Source organism: Lolium perenne, chromosome 4 (assembly GCF_019359855.2).
Source record: "Lolium perenne isolate Kyuss_39 chromosome 4, Kyuss_2.0, whole genome shotgun sequence".
NCBI lineage: Eukaryota > Viridiplantae > Streptophyta > Magnoliopsida > Poales > Poaceae > Lolium > Lolium perenne.
This window is the reverse complement of record NC_067247.2, coordinates 363,622,370-363,643,240: the sequence shown is the minus strand read 5'-3', so window position 1 is coordinate 363,643,240 and position 20,871 is coordinate 363,622,370. Positions and strand designations below refer to the sequence as shown.

Genomic DNA, 20,871 nt, shown 5'->3' with positions numbered 1-20,871 from the left:
CACCAAGTAATTAGCCAGTGAGCATCTATTCACCAAAGTAAGCCAACACTGGTGGGAGCCACCCTAACAGCAAGGAATTACTGTCAGGGTTACCTCAACCACTTCACAGAAGCCCACAGATAAGCCATAAATAATTATCATTACCCAGATGGGTTCAAAAAGGAGCTAGGGTACTCAACTGATGTTGGCATCCCTCTAGCTTCACTTCAACAATCTATATGATCATTACTGCTCAGCAGTTCACATCAATTATCCACTCAATCAATAAAGGCAACACAGATAATTGATATTAACAAGTAAATCATGAAACAGACACTTGCTAATGATCCAGTGGATCACTGCAAGCAACAAAAGTAATCGGATCGAGCCATTGACCTACACCAAAGACAAGGCATGGTGATACCCAGACACCAAGATAAGCACCAGTTAGCCACAGTAGGAAGCACAGCAGTTAACCATCAAGCTAATGATGATTAGATGATCATCAGAGCTTGCTAACTCATGCTACTGATTGCTACAAGCCAAGCTTAGCATCATAAATAAATCAGCCACTGAAGAATTACACACAAACTTTAACTGAATAAACAGATACCATAGTAATAATCATATGATTGTATCCAGAAGCACATCAAAGGCTTGATGAACCACTGGATCTTGCTAAACCAATAAAGCACATACCCATAATCACTGAATCATACAGTTAAGCCCACTGCAATGCTCAATTGAGCATGCTCTTGAATTTGAGCACAAGGAACAACACACTAATGCTCTGGAACTTGCCAAATTGCAAGTAATACACACAGAACCCAAGCTAGAGCAGCATACATGAACACACTTGATATCTAGCAAGCTTAGTAACAAGAATAGCGCCACAGAGAGAGAATTAAGCAAGAAAGGAGAGCATGGCAACCTATTAGACTAGGAATTCTTGCACAGAGATATGGCAAAGCATCACACAGAAATAGCACATGCCTTAGGCAGGCAAGCACATCACAGTAGTGAAGCTAGCAGGAGCATGAGCATCAGTACAAGCACATGAACCCAAGCTAGGCCATGGCGGCAGCAGAGGCACAAAGAAGATGTCTAGCTCGATTGGAGCAAAGAGAGCATCAAGATGGCAACCACCTCCATGAGGTGGAGCAGCCACGCCTAAGCTAGAGGATGAAGATGAAGAGCGGGCAAGACAGAGAGAGAGGAGGAGAGCAATAGGACATGTACCGAGCGAGCACCGGCGTGCCATGGCGGCACGGCGGCACAGCCACCAGGGCGATGCCAAGCCGCGCCCCGGCCCGGCATCGCCGAGCAGGGGGCGCTCCAAAGACGGCCACGGCGCTGGATCGACGGCGGGCGACGAAGCGCCGTGAATAGCCACGGCCAGATCGCAGGCGAGATGAGGACGCCCGATGATGAGGACGAAGACCGAATCGGCGCGGACCAGCTGTGTTCGCCGTCGAGCGGCGGATCGTATCCACCCGATCTCGCCGGCGGCGACGGCCGGAGCTGGCCGGAACAAATCGGAGAAGACGGCGGCGAAGAGAATCGCCAGAGCTCGTTAGGGTTAGGGTTAGGTCGAGCGGCGCGAGAGAGTGAGCGAGTGAGCGACCGCTCGGGTCGGTCGGACCCGAGCCGGTCTAACCCAACCCACTGGGCTCCACTCGACAGTGGGCCTGTGGGCAATTGTGACTTTTCACAATTCATTTAAAAACCAAGAACTTTAAAATTCAATAGAAAATTGATAAGCGCACTAAACAATAATTAAAAATATGAAAATCAATCAGCATAAAATTCTCTATCCAAATAAAATATCAAAGAGAATTTTTGGAGATAATTAAGAATAAGTCTTAATTTGATGAATTAAATAATAATTTAAATCTCACATATTATTTTCATTAATGAAAATTAAGTCCATTAATGCAATTGGACTTTAAAAACACCTTGACAATATTTCAAGGTTGTATTTACTCTAAATCAAGTATCTACAAGATGTTCTTAGTATTAACCTCTCTCATAAAATAACAACGACATCTAAGGGGAACAAACCCTAAAACTGAATCATGCATAATTGCTTCTTTAACCATTGCCCTTATCGGACAATGATGCTATTTTTCAGAGACAGAGGACAAGGGTCAGTCCACACCTTCCAACTGCAAAACTTTGCAGTGTTCAGGCAAGTTCATCACTTGCTCATGTCAATTATGTACTTCTATCAAATTACTTGCAAAGTACTATGGTTATCACTATTGCATAAAAACCAAAATCACTACTTTCATAACTATGAATATGACTATGTGGTGGGCAATGGAACCATGGATTGTGTTGATATGGTGGAGGTTCCATTGCAAGGGTTTATATCCATCTAGGAGTAAACAACAAATGTCGCCAGTGATTCTTGTGCCGTAATACCCGTGTTAACCATAAGATCCGGAGTGGGACGGAGTAGTCAAAAGTGTTTCCACCTCTCGTTCATCAACGGATGCGCTCTACCGTAGTACACTTGTAATCCAAGGGGGCAAGTCGGTGAGGTCGGGAGTCCTAAGTCCCCACGGCATTGTCCGTAGTACACTTGTCGCCCGAAGGAGCAAGATGGTGAGGCTGGGAGTCCTAAGTCCCCACGGTATTGCGGTCTATGATGGGTTGCAGCTACCGGCGAAGGAGTTTGGTTTGATCCCGCATCGACGTCGTGGTCGGGGTCCACCCCGAAATATATGGGAATAATGGGACCGCGTGGACCCGTGGTCGGGGCATGCAACAAAGGGTGGGTGTTCGAGGTAGCGGAGGAACATGATTGGCTAGACCTTATACCGGGCCTCACACCGAAGGAAGTGTGGACGGAAAGCTGCCGGTTGGCACCAAGGTTAAGATCTCTTATGGGTAAAGCAACACACCTCTGCAGTGTAAAGAATCGTGACTGTCACTCCTTGTTCCGGGATGAGGAACTGCGAACGCGGCCGGAAAGGAACTCCATGAAGTTCTAGTAAACCGGTGAAGGCTGACGGACATAGCTCTTGGAAATAAAAGCAACCTCTTGAAGAAATGTTTATCAAAACTTGCATTGGTATTTGACTTTCTGATCTAATATCGTAGCTAGTGCATTAAACACCTCTTATCTATAATGAACTTGTTGAGTACGCTCGTACTCATACCACTCTTAAATCCCATGCTTAGATTGTCTGAATCGTCTGGAGGAGGACTACGACAACACTGAAGGAGCCGAGATCATCGGCTATGAAGAACCAGACCTCTCTGGAGGTATCGAGGGCGTAGACTACCTCATCGTCTACGGAACCGGGGAGGCTTCCGGAGGAGATCAAGCCTAGAAACATCCAGTAGTAGTAGTAGCCGAGCAGCCCGAACTCTTGGTATTTAGCTGCTCGAGAAAATAAATGTATAACTTAATGAGACTCTTATATTGTAAGCTAAGTTGGGTTCGCCTCGAACCCAGGAGTATTCCTCTTAGGACCCAAGAGGAGCTCCGAGACGATATGTGTATGATGTTTGTAATAATAAATGAATGAGTTATGGACCTGCTATGTTCTGTTGTACTACTCTGAGGGATGTAATATTTGCGGAATGGTACTTCGTGAATGTTATATCAACGACTGGCATACTACAACATGCAGTGGTATGCAGGGTCACCACAGCTATATGGCTCGGTGGTTCTCGAGGAAATTCTGAGAAACCAAAACTTTATGCCAAGCGAAAATGGCATAGCTAACCTGAAGGAGTTAATTTGTGTAGAGTATGGTATATATGGTGGCAAAGAGTAGAGTTTGTGAAGGGATAAAAGATTGCCCATCCAACCCAAACTCCTTTCTCTATTCAAGCTCTTAAAGTGAACTACTGTGGTGCTTATGAAAATGCAGAACCAAAGGAGGTTACTTGGAACAAGCCACAACTAAATGCATAAAAACTGAATATTGATGCATGTAATTTCCCCAATGGATCAGGAGCTGCAAACACGATTATTCGTAATGATAAAGGTGAAGCTATTGTGGGATCAAGCTCCCTTATGAAAAATCTTTGTCATGCAACTTCGCTTGAAGCTGCTACGCTACACCATGCATGGCCTTCAACTAATTGATAGGATTGGTTGTTCTCCAGTGATTATACAATTAGATTAGTCGAAGGCCTGTCCCACCCATTCCTGATGTTTTCCACACATGGCCCTGAAAACACACTTCATTTCATTAAGTCCACATGCACCACAAGGCCACCGCCTGAAATCATATTAACATGACTAAATTTGTTTGGAACAATCCATAGTCTAGCAAGAGACAAAAAGTTTGAACAAAGAACAAGAACACAATAAATGTTACCGTCGAAGGCGCATAGTCGATCTACCGAGAATCAAACAATCACATAGCGAAGACGACAACAAGATTTGTTAACGTAGTTCAACAACTTGCCTACTTCGGGCATGACTACGGGCGCTCCTCCCCATTGATACCACTGTACCGACCGCCTTGGTCGTCGGCACAAGCTGCCTGCTGCCCTTGCGGGTTTGGTTCTACCAAGTCGTCACGAGTGACAACATGTGGTGCCCTTCACATTATATGGGAGGTCCAGTCTACTAAAGTCTTACTCGAACACTACAGGTAATCTATCGACACCTATTACAACTCATATTCTAAACGTAACTCAACTCGTACACTAATAATTGACACAAACACAACAAACTTCACTTTAGCGAATATTCTTCGCCACCTTGAGTTCATCTAAGCGTCAAACCTCCTTGTACTCCGGACTCGAGTTGTCTTCCATGAGCTCTGCTGCTACTCCCTGACTCCACATGTCTCCACCTGCAACTGTAGGTCCTTCTTTCCGTTCGGCACCATCACATACTGACCACTGATCAACGTTAAAGTGCTTCCAACTTGAAGAAATTTCAGGGTCGCCATTGAGTCTCCTTTAGTAAAATCCACAATTATCTCATCCTTTTGGATAGTCTTCTCCATGTCCAGTAGCTACAACACTCCGCCTCCTTCTGCATCTTGCCACATGCACTTTCCCATGTGCATTGAACATCGTAGAATATACGGCTATGTACCTTTTACATTTCAGAATTTTCAAAACACTTTCTCAGATTCCCTATGACCGAATCTCGATAGACCCAGTCGCCAACTTGAACCCGGTATTCACCAACACTACTTCAGCACCCCTACACACACGTCAAACCAACTGTCTGACTGCTCGTGCCATGGTCTGTCGTTGTGTCTCATGCTTACCGCACGCCTCGTCGCTATCACCGCGCCGAGTGTCCGCAATCTTGGCAAAGACCTCCCAGGTCGCGAACCCACACCATCTCTGGCCCCACTGCATATTCATCAGTCATACCTGGCCGATGCCGAGTCCCACGCATCTCTCGAACCTTGAGTTCCAGTCCGAACAACGTGCCTCTCGCTTCCTACTGAAATAAGCTCCGAGTCTTTGTCGACTTACGTCGTAGCTCCTCCATCAGCGGAGTGGAATCTTCCACTAGATTCCAACTCTACCTTCAACACGACTCCTTGGCAGAGGGTCATCCAACCCCGCGCCCTGTCGACTTTAAGTTTCCACGTGTGCACCGTCTTGAATCAACTCCGCGCCATTGCATGTTGAAGCACGCACCCTTAGGTATGCGCCACATGTTTCCACGCCACGGAATTGGAATGCCATCAGCCATCACGCTCCTACGTCATTGTCGCTCATCCTCAGCGTCTTCTGTATCCGTTAGACTATCCAGTCCAACCCAACCGAATATATCGACTGCAATCATGCTCCACCTCGCGCTGTATCAGCCTAGCACCACGTTGCTCGATGCCTTTTGGTACATGATTAATCCACGACACATTCCAGACTCCACGAGCCTTATACACACGTCGCCTCTCACCGCATGCAGTCCATCTTTTGATCAACTTGCACTACAAGAATGGTGCGTTACACCGACAGTCCAGAGCCCTCGGCGTAGTCTACGTCGAGGGCCACCGCCAGCATAGCTCCTCGGCGAAGGTCCGCCTCGGCAGAGACACGTGGGCCCTCGACGTAGCCCTATGCGTAGACAGTGGCCATCATCGTACATGGCCTCGGCGCAGGCCACACCGTCCCGTCTGTTAACTTCAAATTATTTGAAAACATAATTTGAATTTTTTTTAATTTTTTTATTTCAAATTTTTTAACGTATCACATGCATCATTTTAATTATAACTACACCTAATTTTAGATCAAATTACACCCTCATAGTCAAACTTTCAACCCGGGTCACCCATCCTCCACCCCTAGCACGCTTAACATCTTGGTTCCTTCCGGTTTCTCTTCCATATTCTTCACAAAATATTGCTGATTATAGTACCATATCAATCCTATTAATCATTAGACCATGATATCACAACTGTTTATTATTTTGAATTTTAAAAAATTATTTAAATAAGCATCAATAATCAAGTAATAATAATCTCTATGCAGGATGTAATTATTATATTTTAAAAAATATAAATATAAAATCCTGAATTTCTAGCACAAACTAAAATATTCTTGTTTTTATATTTCCATTTAGAATTTTGAGAATCTAAAAATTGGCTAACCGAACAAACCTAGTGAATTTGGATGTAACTTTTTCCCATGATCATTTCGACATATTATACATTTCTTTCGATGTAGTATGCAAAAGTTAATGTCATTTTACCTTTTTTCTATTTTTTTGGAAAAATTTAAAATTCAAAGTTGTTAATTTTCCCTAATAGTTGGTTGTGTAACATACAGGAATCTCGAAGGTTTTATTTTTATTTTTTTAATCATTTTCTTCCTTCTACGGTAAGCAATTAGCGACTAATAAGCAATTCGGTCAATTAATTAGGCGAGAAATCAGTTAACACATGAAAAATAATATTGTGCCCTTCTACGTACTGTTGGAAATATTTATTCTATACCCTAGGAGAATACTATTTGCCTCATTATACTGTAGCATTAGAAAGGTGTGCTTACTTTACCCGCTACCCGCTTTCAACCAGAGAAAATACTAGTAGCATTTTCTTCTGTAGCAATTTCAAAAACAAAGACACTCCACCATCCAGTGTACTAGTCGGAAGACACTATAGTGTCTTCTTTATGATATCTTTGGAAAAAGACTTGCTCCATTATCCTTAACATTATATCACTTGTAGTACGTACCATATTATAACCGATCGTCTAACTGCTAAGCACGCCACGGCAAAACTTTATGTTTGATTGCTTAATATACTCTCGCAAAATTTGACTGAACACCATACCCAAAAATAAAGGAAGTGGCAGGCGCGGGTCCCTTTAAATGCAATGACAACACAACACGATCCACGCAGAAGCCTACGTGGCAGAGCGAGCAAGTTGCGCAACCACCTTCATCTACGCTCCGCCAGGTGGGTCCCGCTCCTGCTGCTCTTAGCTACTCGACCTCGCCGGCTGGGGCTCGCTGTCACTCTCGCAACCCGACGACCACCACCGGCCGCCGCCCTCGCGCCCTTCCAGAAGCTTTTCCTGGTGGTCGCCGCCGCCATGGGACCCGTCAGGGTCGCCCTTCTCCTCGTCGCCGCCGCCGTCTTGCTCGGCCCCGGGGGCGGGAGCGAGGGGGTGTACATCCCCTACAACACGTCGGCGGGGGTGGTGAAGGGGAAGCTGAATGTGCACGTGGTTCCCCACACCCACGACGACGTCGGCTGGCTCAAGACCGTCGACCAGTACTATGTTGGATCAAACAACTCCATCCAGGTTTGTGCTGCTCCGATGAGTTCTCCCTTTTCTATAGATTTGTTACCCTGGATGGATGCCGTTAAACCAGAATTTGGGCAATTTTGGTCGCAGGGCGCCTGCGTTCAAAACGTGCTGGATTCGCTTGTGCCGGCCCTGCTCAAGGACGAGAACCGCAAGTTCATCTACGTCGAGCAGGTAAGCAACAAGTTTCCATCTTGATCTGCGCAACCATATAAAAATTGAAACTGAGAAGCTTGGAGCTGTGGAACTGGGAGGCTCCATTTCGTGTTAGTCAGAGTAAAATTTGAAGTTAGATCAGCAACTGCTACAACCATATGGACGGGGCTGTTACACATGTGGGTTCAGTTTTGGGTCTCAGTGGTGTGATTTTTTTTCCTTAGTAACCGTTTTGTATGGATGCAGGCGTTCTTCCAGAGATGGTGGAGGCAGCAAAACGACGTTATTAAGGATACGGTGAAGGGGCTCATCAGCTCTGGACGGTTGGAATTCATGTATGCTCCTTCTTCTTCTTCCAAACTCTCCTTTTTAGGTTGCATTGGCAATCATGTCTCTGTTCTATATTTGATGACATATTACTGCTTGTAATGCTGAAGAAATGGGGGCATGTGCATGCACGACGAGGCGACCGTACACTACATTGACATGATAGACCAGACTACCCTGGGGCACAGATTCATCAAGGAGGAGTTTGGTCAGATTCCAAGGATTGGTTGGCAGATCGATCCATTCGGGCACTCTGCAGTTCAGGCTTACCTCCTCGGGGCAGAAGTATTCCATTCTATCCATTTATGTCTTACTTTCAGTTTTCGTGTGACTACGACGCTTTCACAGTTAAAACCTTACTCAAAGTTCTTTATATGGTGCATTGGTACTCCCGCATACACCCCATTTGTAGTTTTGTTTGATAGGGTGAATTTCCCACTCAGGATCATACCTTTTAGTTCCATTACCATACTAACCAGTCATCACTCATCATAGCTGTTAACTTCCTGAATACGGTAACACCTAAACACTGAGATATAGTACTGTTAGTACATGTACTTGTGTAGAGCATGCCATCATGAATCCCATAAAGACTCAAGAGTGATGTTATTAACAACACTTCTTGACCATCCAACATAATTGTTGAATATACACAACTCGGCCACTTTGGTGTATTTACAGCTATGCTTGCTGTGTTCTGACAGACATATCAGACTTAACAGCAAAGAGATGGCTGAGTAAAAAATTAGATAAGAAAGGTGACTCATGGCCTATTAGGACATGAATCCTATCGGGACTAGTAGATGTATGACTAATGATTCCTATACTAAATGTAATTTCATAAGGACTTCTACTTTTATTGGAGGAGAAGTTGGAGAACATGAGTGAGCCTATATACAACAATGAGGTATGGCCATAGCAGTCTGAGGGGTCAATATCTCATCCAAAGATAGATATAAGTAACCAAGAGACGGTTGCTCGATATGAAAGAATTAATTAAGAGCACAATAACAGATTAATGACTATGTTAATATTTGAGAGGTCAAGTGACAAATCCTTGTGCTCCTTCGAGTTTATACTTAAACTGTGCATCCAATTTCCCAAATCAATTCTCTCTTGTCATGATTGTTTTGTCTGTTCTCTCTACAAGCTCATCTTTTCTGCTCTCAATATTTCACAACCTTACACTGGACTCAGGGCTACTATGCATATGTAATATAACCGTGTAACCCATTTTATTATCTTTCAGGTAGGATTTGATGCTTTTTATTTTTTCCGGATTGATTACCAAGATCGTGACACAAGGAAGGAGACAAAAGAACTTGAGGTCGTATGGAGGGGCTCTAAGACCTTTGGCTCATCAGCTGATGTAAGTACCATTTTCCTTTCCCATAATGTAAGTGCTTTAGATCCCTATGATGAGGGCCTTTGGGTATCTTGTCCAACCTCCAACGGGACGCACCCAGGGGGTCATAGTAGTAGTTATCACTGGGATTAGTCCACACCTCACGAGCTGGCATGTTAAAAATCGAAAACGTGACCTTTTGCATGTACATATTTTGTAACAGTTTCTATATTTTTAATGAATAGGCAGCACTAGTGCAAGGTTTCTCGTACAACAATCACTTTGATAGTTCTTAATTTTTGGTACAATATGTTTCATATGTAATGGTGGAAAACTGATCATTTTCTTTCAGATTTTTGCTGGCATCTTCCCGAAAAATTATGAACCACCACCTGGTGACTTTTATTTTGAAGTTGATGCTGAATCCCCTGTCGTCCAGGTAAATTGATACAACTTCAGTTATCCAACACCAGGGATGAGGCAAATTTTTATTACTTTTGTCTATGCAGGATGACCCGCTTCTTTTTGATTACAACGTTGAACAACGAGTGAATGATTTTGTCGCTGCAGCTCTGGCACAGGTACATTAGCGACTCATGTGCTTGTACTTCTGTGCTGATGTATAACTTCGCCCAGTTGTATTGTATATGTTGGATGAAAAGCCATTAGTGTACTACAAACTTATTGAATTAGAACGGCCGTCTGGTTGCAGTCACAAATTCATGTCTGACATTCAAATGTAGCTTCATTTTTTCTGTGTTACTTTGACCTTCACATTCCATGCTGAAAAGCTATTATTGGACCACAATATTTCATACTGGAAGACTTAAAGTTATTGTTCTATTCAGTAGTACAAGTTATCATCCTAAGTTATAGTCATTTCCATCTGTTTTTTCTAGGCTAATATCACAAGGACAAACCATATCATGTTTACGATGGGAACAGACTTCAAATATCAGTACGCAGAAAGTTGGTTCAGACAGATGGACAAGTTAATTCATTATGTCAACAAGGTAAAGTATGAGCCATGAACAAAACTTGACTACTCTCTTTGATTCATAATATAAGTATTACAAATTATGCGAGCCAAATAAAAGTTTAGGTGTTACCATCAGTATGGAAAAAATTACCAACATAGACAATATCAAATTGATCTTGCTGGATTTGTCATGACATACATTTTCACAATATATACTAATTAATTTCGTTTGAAACAGCTTATTAAGAATGAAATGTCAATGTGTTACTTTCAGGGCTGTGTCATTGTGCTAACGTACTTGTATTGTGAATTAGAGGGAGTATTTCCTTAGTAACTTGTTGGTTCAATCAGAAAGTTGCAATGACAGCATTACTTAATCATATCTCTTGAGCTCTCACCATCATGGTTATTTCAGTTATGGATTATGCAATACATTGAAATGTTTCAATCTTTTCGCATCAATATATATGAATGTATAGCGGGATGCATTTGATTTTTTTCTTCTTGTGTCATTTAACTAAAACTAAAGACATAAATTGCTTAAGCAAGTGCTCCATCCTTTCTTTTTCTTGCTATTTATGCATGTTGATTTTTTATTTGAGCAATTTAAAGTGGAAAATAGCTAGACAGTGCTGACATTTCATCTAAAATACCTGTCAACGCATTAGAACTCACCATGCCTTTTCTTTTTGACCATACCCCAGGATGGCCGTGTCAATGCTCTGTACTCTACACCTTCCATTTACACTGATGCAAAATTTGCTGCAAATGAGCCATGGCCTCTCAAGACTAATGATTTCTTTCCGTATGTTGTCTCTTATGTTCATAATTTGCACCACTATCTCAGCTCTTGTGGTTCTGTTCCTTTTACATTCATATGACTATTTCTTTGATCAGATATGCAGATAACCCGAATGCATACTGGACAGGTTACTTCACAAGCAGACCTGCCTTAAAACAATATGTCCGCATGATGAGTGGATATTACTTGGTAGTTTGATCTCCTCTTTCCATACGGTGTCCTCCAGATGTCCTAAAAACCATATGATATGCTGTCTTGGTCACTTGGTAGCGCTCATAAAGTCATAAGTCATATGAGTAAAGGTCAATATGTTTTCTCTTTCAGGCAGCTAGGCAGCTGGAATTTTTCAATGGTAGAACCAACTCAGGTATCACAACAGATAGTTTAGGTGATGCTCTAGCTCTTGCGCAGCACCACGATGCTGTTACAGGAACAGAGAAGCAACACGTTGCAAATGATTATGCGAAGAGATTGTCAATTGGCTATAAGAAAGTAACTTCTCGAGAAAATTGTTGTAATTCATATTTGTTGTTTTGTTTTGAGATTTGATGGATTGATTTGGTTTGATCATTCCCAGGCCGAGGAGCTGGTTTCGACTTCTCTAGCTTGCTTGAGTGAGTCAGGCTCAAAATCTCACTGCTCATCCCTAAAGACAAATTTTGGACAGGTCAGTATGCATGTTTCCTTTGTAAAATTCTCTTACTAGTTAAAAATGACAGCATTTACTTTTTCCAGTGTCCTCTCCTAAACATTACATATTGCCCCCCTTCTGAGATGAACTTTTCTCAAGGCAAAAGCTTGGTGAGTTCTGGTCTCAACTCATGTATGAATCTTCTAGAGATGAAATTTGTGTAGCTTTTCAATTACTCCACGATACTTTCTTGGAAAGGAAATATGTATAACCTATATCACTTTGTTTTCAACATTTCTGTCACAGGTTGTTCTTGTCTACAACTCTCTTGGATGGAAACGAGAGGATATCCTTCGCATACCAGTATGCATTTTTTATTCCCTCGAAAACAAGATATTTTGTTGGATTTTTATTGCTAATCCATTGTGTCATTGCAAAAGTTTTGTTTAGTGAATAATGCCACAGCCATGAACCTGCTCAAGTTTAGAATGAAACTAAATGTGCCCATAATTTACAGGTTATGAGCGACTCAATTGTGGTTCATGATTCGGAGGGAAGAGAAGTTGAATCACAACTTCTGCCTATAGCTAATGCCTCATTGTACATGCGGGACAAACATGTCAAGGCTTACTTGGGCACATTGCCTGCTGCAAAACCCAAGTTTTGGATTGCTTTTCCTGTTTCTGTACCACCACTTGGTTTCAACACATATTTTGTCTCAAGCGGAAAGAGATCAGGTGAGTTCATGTCTTTCGTCTTGACATGTGTCAAAATTAGAAAGAATTTCTCAAAAAGTTTGACAATTTTTCTATTGTGGTTCCAGCAATTGTTTCTACAATATCCACCCTACACTCTCATGGAAGTGAAAATAGCAATCTGCAAGTTGGGCAAGGGCATTTGAAACTTCAATATGATGCAGCTGGAGAATTATCCCTGTACTCTGATAGCAAGACCCGGGTAATTTGCCGACGCGTAGCATTATTTTCAGTCTGGAATGGTTTTACCTCTTGGCCTGCTTTTATCTTAAATAAATAAAGATGCATACTCATAAGATTGCCAGGTGTATCTTCTGTAGGAGCTCATATGTGCATTGTAGTATTGGATATGAAAATTTTCTTTTAGTTTTGCTTGTAATCTAGAATCATTTGTACTGAAGTGCCATTAATTTATTCCAAGGTGGAAGCAAATTTCGAGCAGAAGTACAAGTATTACGTAGGACAAGATGGAAACGGAAGTGATCCTCAGGTGCACTAGGGATTCTACAAGTTATCCATTTTACCCCAAATGTAGCAGTTACTATTACTGTCATTTATTTGCTTTTTCCTGGACTGTAGGCTTCTGGAGCATACATATTTCGCCCTAATGGTACTGTTCCTATCAACACTGATGGTCAGGTATGAAGCAGGGATCAAATATCTTTATAATAACGTGCATTGCAGTACCTGCTAAGATATCTTTAAAAGTTGCATTATTGGTCTTACATGAATTTTTGTTTCCCACTTCAAGGTCCCTCCCACGATTATGCGTGGACCAATATTGGATGAAGTGCATCGGCGGATTAATTCATGGATATATCAGGTTATTGATATGAAAACTGTTTGTCTATCACCACCATGTAGTTTTTTTTTTTTTTTTTTTTTTGCTTTGTTTTTGTTACATATCTTAGGGTTCATAACAATTTTATAGCTCACATTTCCATTGCTACAACAGCAATGAGAATGATCTCTTCGCCCTAGACCCATAGACTTATTATTCTTCACTCAACATCTCTTGCATCCATGATTGTCATATGGTTAGATGAGAGGAATGCACCTATATATGATTTCAGGTGAAATGGCATGTGGAAGAAATGTGAGGTTAAAAGTACAAAAATATTGACATCATTATGTGCTTTCATTCCTGATTCCTTGTCAATCAGCAAACAATTACTTTTCATCTAAAAAAAACAAGTAATTACCTTTGGGGGTCTGTGTTAAACCTCCTTTGAAAAGCTTGCTGATATTGATGTAAATCAACAGACATTAAAATTACACACTTAAGTTATAAGGGTAATATGGTCTGTTCATTTGGCGAGAAAACAAAAACACCCGTCGAAGAATATTCAGAACCGGACATTGGCACTTTGGCAGAGAAGAAACGATGCGACATAATGGAGACGAGGAGAAAGGATGTGGTGACTAGGTTAATCACTGGGAGGAACAATGCAGCCAAGTGCCACTGCCGAGTAGTCCACACGCACGCAAGTACAACAGTTGCAATGCGCATGCACGACTAGAACCACTGCAGCTCGTGCTGCTCGGCGTTCCCACGTGATGCATATCTTTTTTTTCTTTTCTTTCGAGAGTGCTTCAAAGGTGCACCATATCTTTATAGAAGGATAGAAAAGCATTTTACAAGAAACTGAAGAAACAGTTGTGAACAACTGACTCGGCTAACTCCTCACGCACACCTAAACCTACTCTCGCGACATGATGCATATCTAATCATCGATTCCTCTTTAGCTTCATCATTGGCCCTCTTCCGTGTCTGCTGTCCTTCAGCGCTGGCCGCTGAAACCAGCAGTAGCTCCCCAACTCGTCGTAATATAACCAATCACGCACAGATCTTGGTCCTGATGGACACAACATCTCCTGCAACTAATTCCTACGGGCAGCAGCAATCTGCGGACAACTACATGGGTTAGTCAGGCTCTAATTCGAAGTGATTGTGCGCCTATCGCTCATGTCCTTCTGAAAATTTTGCAGGAACGTATCAGGCAATGCATGTTTTTTATATGGAAGGTTCTATTCGTCCTCAGAAAAAATAACTGAATGTGTGGGGGGGGGGGGGGGGGGGGGTTGCACTGAAGCCGATTGTTACTTTTTGTATTCTGATAATTGACATAGTTTTTCTTATCTTTGCACAGATCACCAGGGTTTACAAGGGAAAAGACTACGTGGAAACCGAATTCATAGTGAGTACTCAATAAAATGCACCTTGTATTGGTTTGTTCGTTTAGGCAATTAACCCTTCACATTTTGCATGATACTTTGTTCGTCTTGTTTCTTTTTCCCCCATTGCAGATTTCTAACATCTCATGAGTAACTTCTCTTATTCATAGATTGGACCAATACCAGTAAACGATGGAAATGGAAAAGAACTATCAACTGAAATCATTACAAGCATGGCAACAAACAAAACATTTTATACTGATTCCAGTGGACGCGATTTCATCAAAAGGGTATGATACACTGGAACTTTACTCTTTTTTCCATGCAAAACATATCTATTGTCCTTCCAATAAAGGTATTTTGAACACAAAAAAGAGTTCAGAAATAATTTTGTCGGTGATTCATGTGCTAGTTTTGAAAGGGGAGAGGAGAAACTAAACAATGTCATAGAGGATAACTGCAATTGGAAATTATTGTTGTAATGGTGCCCGATTATGTCATACCTGTGTTAGTATATTAGTTTATAAGGTATCCTTTTTTCTTCTAGGTACGGGATTATCGCTCGGAATGGAAAATCGAAGTGAACCAACCTATTGCTGGAAACTATTATCCGGTGAGCTCTTTGTTTACTCTATTACTACCTCCATCCCAAAACTTAAGGCTTATATTTTTTTTGAAAAGTCAAACCAAGTAAAGTTTGACCAAACTTTTAGAACAATCTATCAACAAATATAATATTTTGTAGATACCATACGAAAATATATTTCATTATCTATTTAATGATATTAATTTTATATTTTGCATGTTAATGATTTTTGGTAAAAGCTTAGTTAAACTTGACATAGTTTGAATTTTAAAAAATAATACAAGCCTTAAGCTTTGGGATGGAGGTAGTATATTTTATATGATAAAATTTAGTATCATTAAGAATTATCATCTTTAATCCTTTCCGGTCATCAAGTCAATACCTGAAAGTGAGCAGGAGTTCATTTTTGCATTTTCCGCTCTGTTTCTACTTATTTTTGCTTGTTGTTGGTATCTATCCTTGGTGGAGTTTTGGGCTACTTTGTACTTGATATATTTTTACTTATTCATTCTACCGGAAGATGGCAACAAACATTTAATGATAGCTAAAGAAGCTCTTTGCACCTGGTGAACATAGGAAGTTGCTCTTTAAAATAAACATGGTGACATAAGAATTTAATATTTGGCGATATTTGGAAAACTTAGGTGAGGGGTTATTGGTGATTACAAAAGGCTGACAGTTTAAAATGCTCAGACTCAGGTTATTCATAGTTTTGTAAATATTTGAAGAAACTAGGATTTGTATGAGGTTGCATTGCGGAGAATCCGCACATGCAAATTTTCTGTACATTCTCTTATAGTTTGTGTTGGGACTGACACAAACCGATTTATAATTCTGCATTTATTTTCAGGTATGAGATCACATTGAGGAGAATCCACACACGCAAACTTTATATTTTCTTATAGATTGCGTTGGGACTGATGCATAAACCGATTTATAATTCTGCATTTATTTTCAGGTTAATCTTGGAATTTATATGGAAGATGGCAGCAAAGAATTGTCTGTACTTGTGGACAGGTCTGTTGGAGGTTCGAGCATAAAAGATGGCCAGATCGAGCTAATGCTACACAGGTACTCGTTGTGTAGGAGTAGATGTCAAGGAGCATAGTTGCACAGTTTGTTGCTTCTTTCATGATGCTCCTTGTGTAGGAGGCTACTCCATGATGATGGCCGCGGTGTTGGAGAAGCATTAAATGAGACAGTCTGTTCCAATAGTCAATGTGAAGGACTAGTTGTAAGTAAAAGAAAATTATCTTTCTGACCATGTGCTTTCGATAGAAATCAAGCCAGTTAGTTGCTACTGAAATTTAATCTTATTAGCAACATATGCATTAAATTGTTTCTAATGAGAATACATCATTGAAGAGGATACTTGTATCTCTAGCTTGATAAGGACAATAAGCCAATGGTATCAAAGTAATATGGATGTTTATAACTATTGGCTTGGTGAACTCTTGTCATAGAGGAAGCAGTTTACTTACCTATGATCATATCCTATCAGCATATTTATTAAAGATGTATTTGCTGTGGCATAGCACATATATTATTTGCAAGCACACCATCTTGTGAAGCATTATTGAAAACAACTTATTACAATACTAACAGATTGAAGGAAAATACTATCTCAAAATTGACCCACAAGGAGAAGGGGCTAGGTGGCGTCGTACATTTGGTCAGGAAATATACTCCCCACTTCTTCTTGCGTTCTCAGAGCAGGTACAGTATGGGGTTTGTTGCCCTTATGATTGATCTAACCGTTATTCTCATATTGAACATTGCCCTACCTGTTTTTTCAGGACGGGGGAAATTGGGTGAATTCACATGTTCCATCCTTCTCTGCAATGGATCCGACTTATAGCTTACCTGAAAATGTTGTATTGCTTACCCTTCAGGTATGTCGTTCCTGATTTTAAGCAAATAAGTAAAGATGTTTAATTATACATGTCTATTCACCAATGAGTACATCAAAAGTTCACACACCTTCTTTTCTCTAGCAAGGTTCGAAACTTACACACAAACTAAACGAGGAGTAATAAGATACAAATCACTGAAAAACTTAGGACATACATAGCCTAATACAGTAGTGCCACCTATGTTGTGACATACATGCACTGGCAACAACTTCCATTCTCTTGCTGTCATCCAACATGAACTCCTGCTACTAGAATGTGCAGAAATTTCCTTTCCTTTTGTCATAGATAACACCATTTAGACAGTCATATCAATCAACATAAAGCTCTAACCCCCACAAGAACCCAGATCCTTGAAATAGGGCTCCTTTCATCAAAGACTTTGATATGATTTGGATCCTTAAAAGCAAGAGTTCCGCTAGTAATGTTTTTGGCAAGCTTGGTTTTTTTAGTGATATAGTGGCAATTCTCTTGTAGATGATCAGTTTGATTTGCAGGATTGGAATCCTTAGGAACGTTTCCTAAGGTTTTCTTTGCACTCTATGTCAGAAGAAAATTTCCATTCACTCAAACATCTTTCTACAATTCCTCTGTTTCCTATGGTGTCAGCACTCTTTGGTCCAGATTTTTATTTCGATAAAGGGAATATATACTCTTCGGTCCAGATTCCTGTAGTTTTCTAATCCTTTAGAATTCAAGAGGACATGCAACTCTTTGAGTAGTTTACTGTTTGTTTGTGTGTGTGCAATGGTGCAATCTTGCTGGTTGTAGTGGCTACAAGTAATATCAGCCAGTTAGCTGCAACAAATGCATCTATGTGCTCATGTATGTATATGTCACAGAAAATAGATGAACATGGTATTTAGATTCGTTTCCTCGTTTACAAATATATATAACATTTTATAAGTTGTGCGCGTTAAATGGTTGGGCATGGTACAGGAGCTTGAAGACGGAAGTGTTCTTGTTCGGTTGGCTCACCTATATGAGGTCTCATACTCTGGTCATTTACTTTCTCTTGCTCCAACTAGATACTATTCTCTTTTGTAAGTATTTTGTGCTGTTCATATAGGCTGAGGAGCATAAACTTCTTTCATCTCCGGCAAGTGTCGAGCTGAAGAGGGTATTCCCAGATAAAAAGGTTATCTTCATTAAACTTCGCTTAGATTTACAATTTTATGCCAATCTTCATGAATGTTCTCAATCTCTTTTCAACCCTAATGCTCCAGATTGGGAAGATCATCGAGACGAGCCTATCAGCAAACCAAGAGCGCGCTTCCATGGAGAAGAAGAGGCTGAAATGGAAGGTGCAAGGGCCTCCCCCAAAAGAAGATGTGGTCCGTGGAGGATCTGTGGATCCTTCCAAGCTCATCGTCGAGCTGGCACCAATGGAGATCCGCACATTCATTATCAGCTTCGACCACGGGTTCACAGAACATGTGATGTGAGCTTCTGCGGAGGTGGCTTTGCAATGATCAGTGATGTTGTAATGTGTTTTTTACTCAAATGCTGCATTGTAAAGCTTGACCCCTCTTGTGATTTGTGATTAGCAATAAGAAATAATGTGGCCATGGTTATCTCAAAATCATCATCAGCTTCTTTGAAAAAACACCACCAGTTTTGGTGATCTTCGGTGGACTGATAGGTGTTATATGGCTGGAAAGAATATGTTCTTGCAGAACCTGCATAGAAAAACGAGAAGACACATATTTAAATTTCGCCAATTTATCGTACTCAGTATGGTTGAAGGAATCCAGCCCTATAAAGGGGATCATGTGGTGATTTCGAGCATGGAAACAAAATTTATCAGAAAATATCCATTTTCCATGTACGTTTGAGAAAGGCCGCAAGTGAATGGTCTAGATTGGACCTCCGCGATTCGAGAAAACCCCCAAGTTAGGCCTCGTTCGGTTACAGGTCAACACCTTCCAATCCACCTCAATCCCATCCAAACCAAACAGGCCCTTAATGTTACAGATTGGACCTCCGGGGCTCCATCAATCGAGGCAGTGCTCAGGAGCGACTTAGTTGCTATGAGTTCACCAAGAGATTCTCCTGGAGTGTCAACTACAATCTGGCGGCCCAAAGTCCTAGCTCAGGATCTCTAGGTTGGATCTCGAAGGTATACCACAATCTATCTTGTTAAATTGCTTTGAAATCTCTCTAATCCACCATTGTTCAAGCTCCCAAGCTGGCTAAGCTCCTCCCTTATTGCTCAAGATTCATCAAAACTTTGATGGAAAGAAAAGGAGCCCCTATCTACAATTTCACCAAGCCGATTTGAAATCCCCCTTAAGTGTTTATTTGTTATTCTTGTGTTTATCACGAAACCCTAGGCGATCACCCGAAAGCTTCCAAGATATGAAATTTACTCTAAAAAGGTTTGCAAGGTTTGGAGATTACTCCAAGAATTACCATCAGTACAATGGCTTATATTGGATTTTGCGAGCCGGCCGGTGTGCCGCTACGGCCCCGGGTCATGCTTGTTCCTATCAACAACACGACATGTGTGTATCTCTGATCCACACGCCATCGGCGCATCAAGCAACATCGTCTTGATTACTTTGCTGCTGATGGGGACGAGGTATGTCACAATGGTCACTCTCCGAAGGTTAGGGAAAGTATTTCAGTGGCACATGTCAAGTTTGAGACTGTTAAGTGATGTTGAGCGGGAAATATGATGATATGCCAATAGGTGCCTAGGCAAGGTTTTTTTTGGCCGTGTGATGATGTCTATGTCAAGACAATGCGCGTGATAGGCCACCCCTTATCCATCTGCTCCACTGCCCACGGCGACGCCAAACTGATTTGGAGAATCAGTAGCTTCCACCGTAGCAGTGCCTATCTCCTCTCCTCTGCCAGCGCCACCTCCCTCTCAATGTCTATGTCAAGACAATGCGCGCGAGCAATTATATTTGGGTGAAGCAATAGATGAGAGGAAGGTGATACTACACAGTGTATCGTGCCGATACAGTTTCATATGTGTGATAATGTCCATGTAAAAACCATGCGCGTGGTGATTGTGAGCTTGGTGAACGGTGCTTTGCAGTAGTGTTGTTTCATGCATGCTACTTCAAGTGGTTTGTCACATTGGTAGGTGCCACGTTTTTTATTTTTAGTCGTGTGCATCTTTAATGACTTGACTCTTAACATTTTTTTTTTGCTGGAAAGTGGAATGTAATCGATATCTTCTTGATATTAATATATTATTTTTATAAAAAATAAATATATTTTGGCTCTCCATGCACGTGTATAATCCTATAAGATCTTTTTTTTACATGAATCCCATAAGGTCTTGGAAACTGAACGTTATATGCCGAACCACAGCTGTGAGGCAATACGGAGTAGTAGGAGACCGGCCTGAGTTTCCCCTGTAATTCATGCACACCACACGGTTGCAGAAACAAGCGGGTCCAATCTACAACGGCTCGTGCACCCACTGGACACGTATATACCCACGTACCAAAGCAGGTCCCTTTTCTTTCC

General features: G+C 41.4%; 1 protein-coding gene across 1 annotated transcript; it reads left to right on the top strand.

Moving 5' to 3' along the window:
* Positions 1 to 7,341: 7,341 nt before the first annotated feature.
* LOC127296750 (alpha-mannosidase At3g26720) lies at positions 7,342 to 18,973 on the top strand. The gene is made up of 29 exons (XM_051326956.2): positions 7,342 to 7,719; positions 7,813 to 7,896; positions 8,125 to 8,213; positions 8,316 to 8,490; positions 9,455 to 9,574; positions 9,903 to 9,989; positions 10,060 to 10,131; positions 10,450 to 10,563; positions 11,234 to 11,334; positions 11,427 to 11,520; positions 11,656 to 11,823; positions 11,909 to 11,998; positions 12,067 to 12,132; positions 12,269 to 12,325; positions 12,480 to 12,699; positions 12,786 to 12,919; positions 13,139 to 13,207; positions 13,297 to 13,356; positions 13,469 to 13,540; positions 14,868 to 14,915; positions 15,063 to 15,182; positions 15,440 to 15,505; positions 16,437 to 16,549; positions 16,628 to 16,712; positions 17,084 to 17,194; positions 17,275 to 17,370; positions 18,328 to 18,375; positions 18,458 to 18,526; positions 18,615 to 18,973. The coding sequence occupies exons 1-29, from the start codon at positions 7,507 to 7,509 to the stop codon at positions 18,831 to 18,833; spliced, it is 3,060 nt and encodes a 1,019-aa protein (XP_051182916.1). The 5' UTR covers positions 7,342 to 7,506; the 3' UTR covers positions 18,834 to 18,973.
* The last annotated feature ends 1,898 nt before the right edge of the window (positions 18,974 to 20,871 follow it).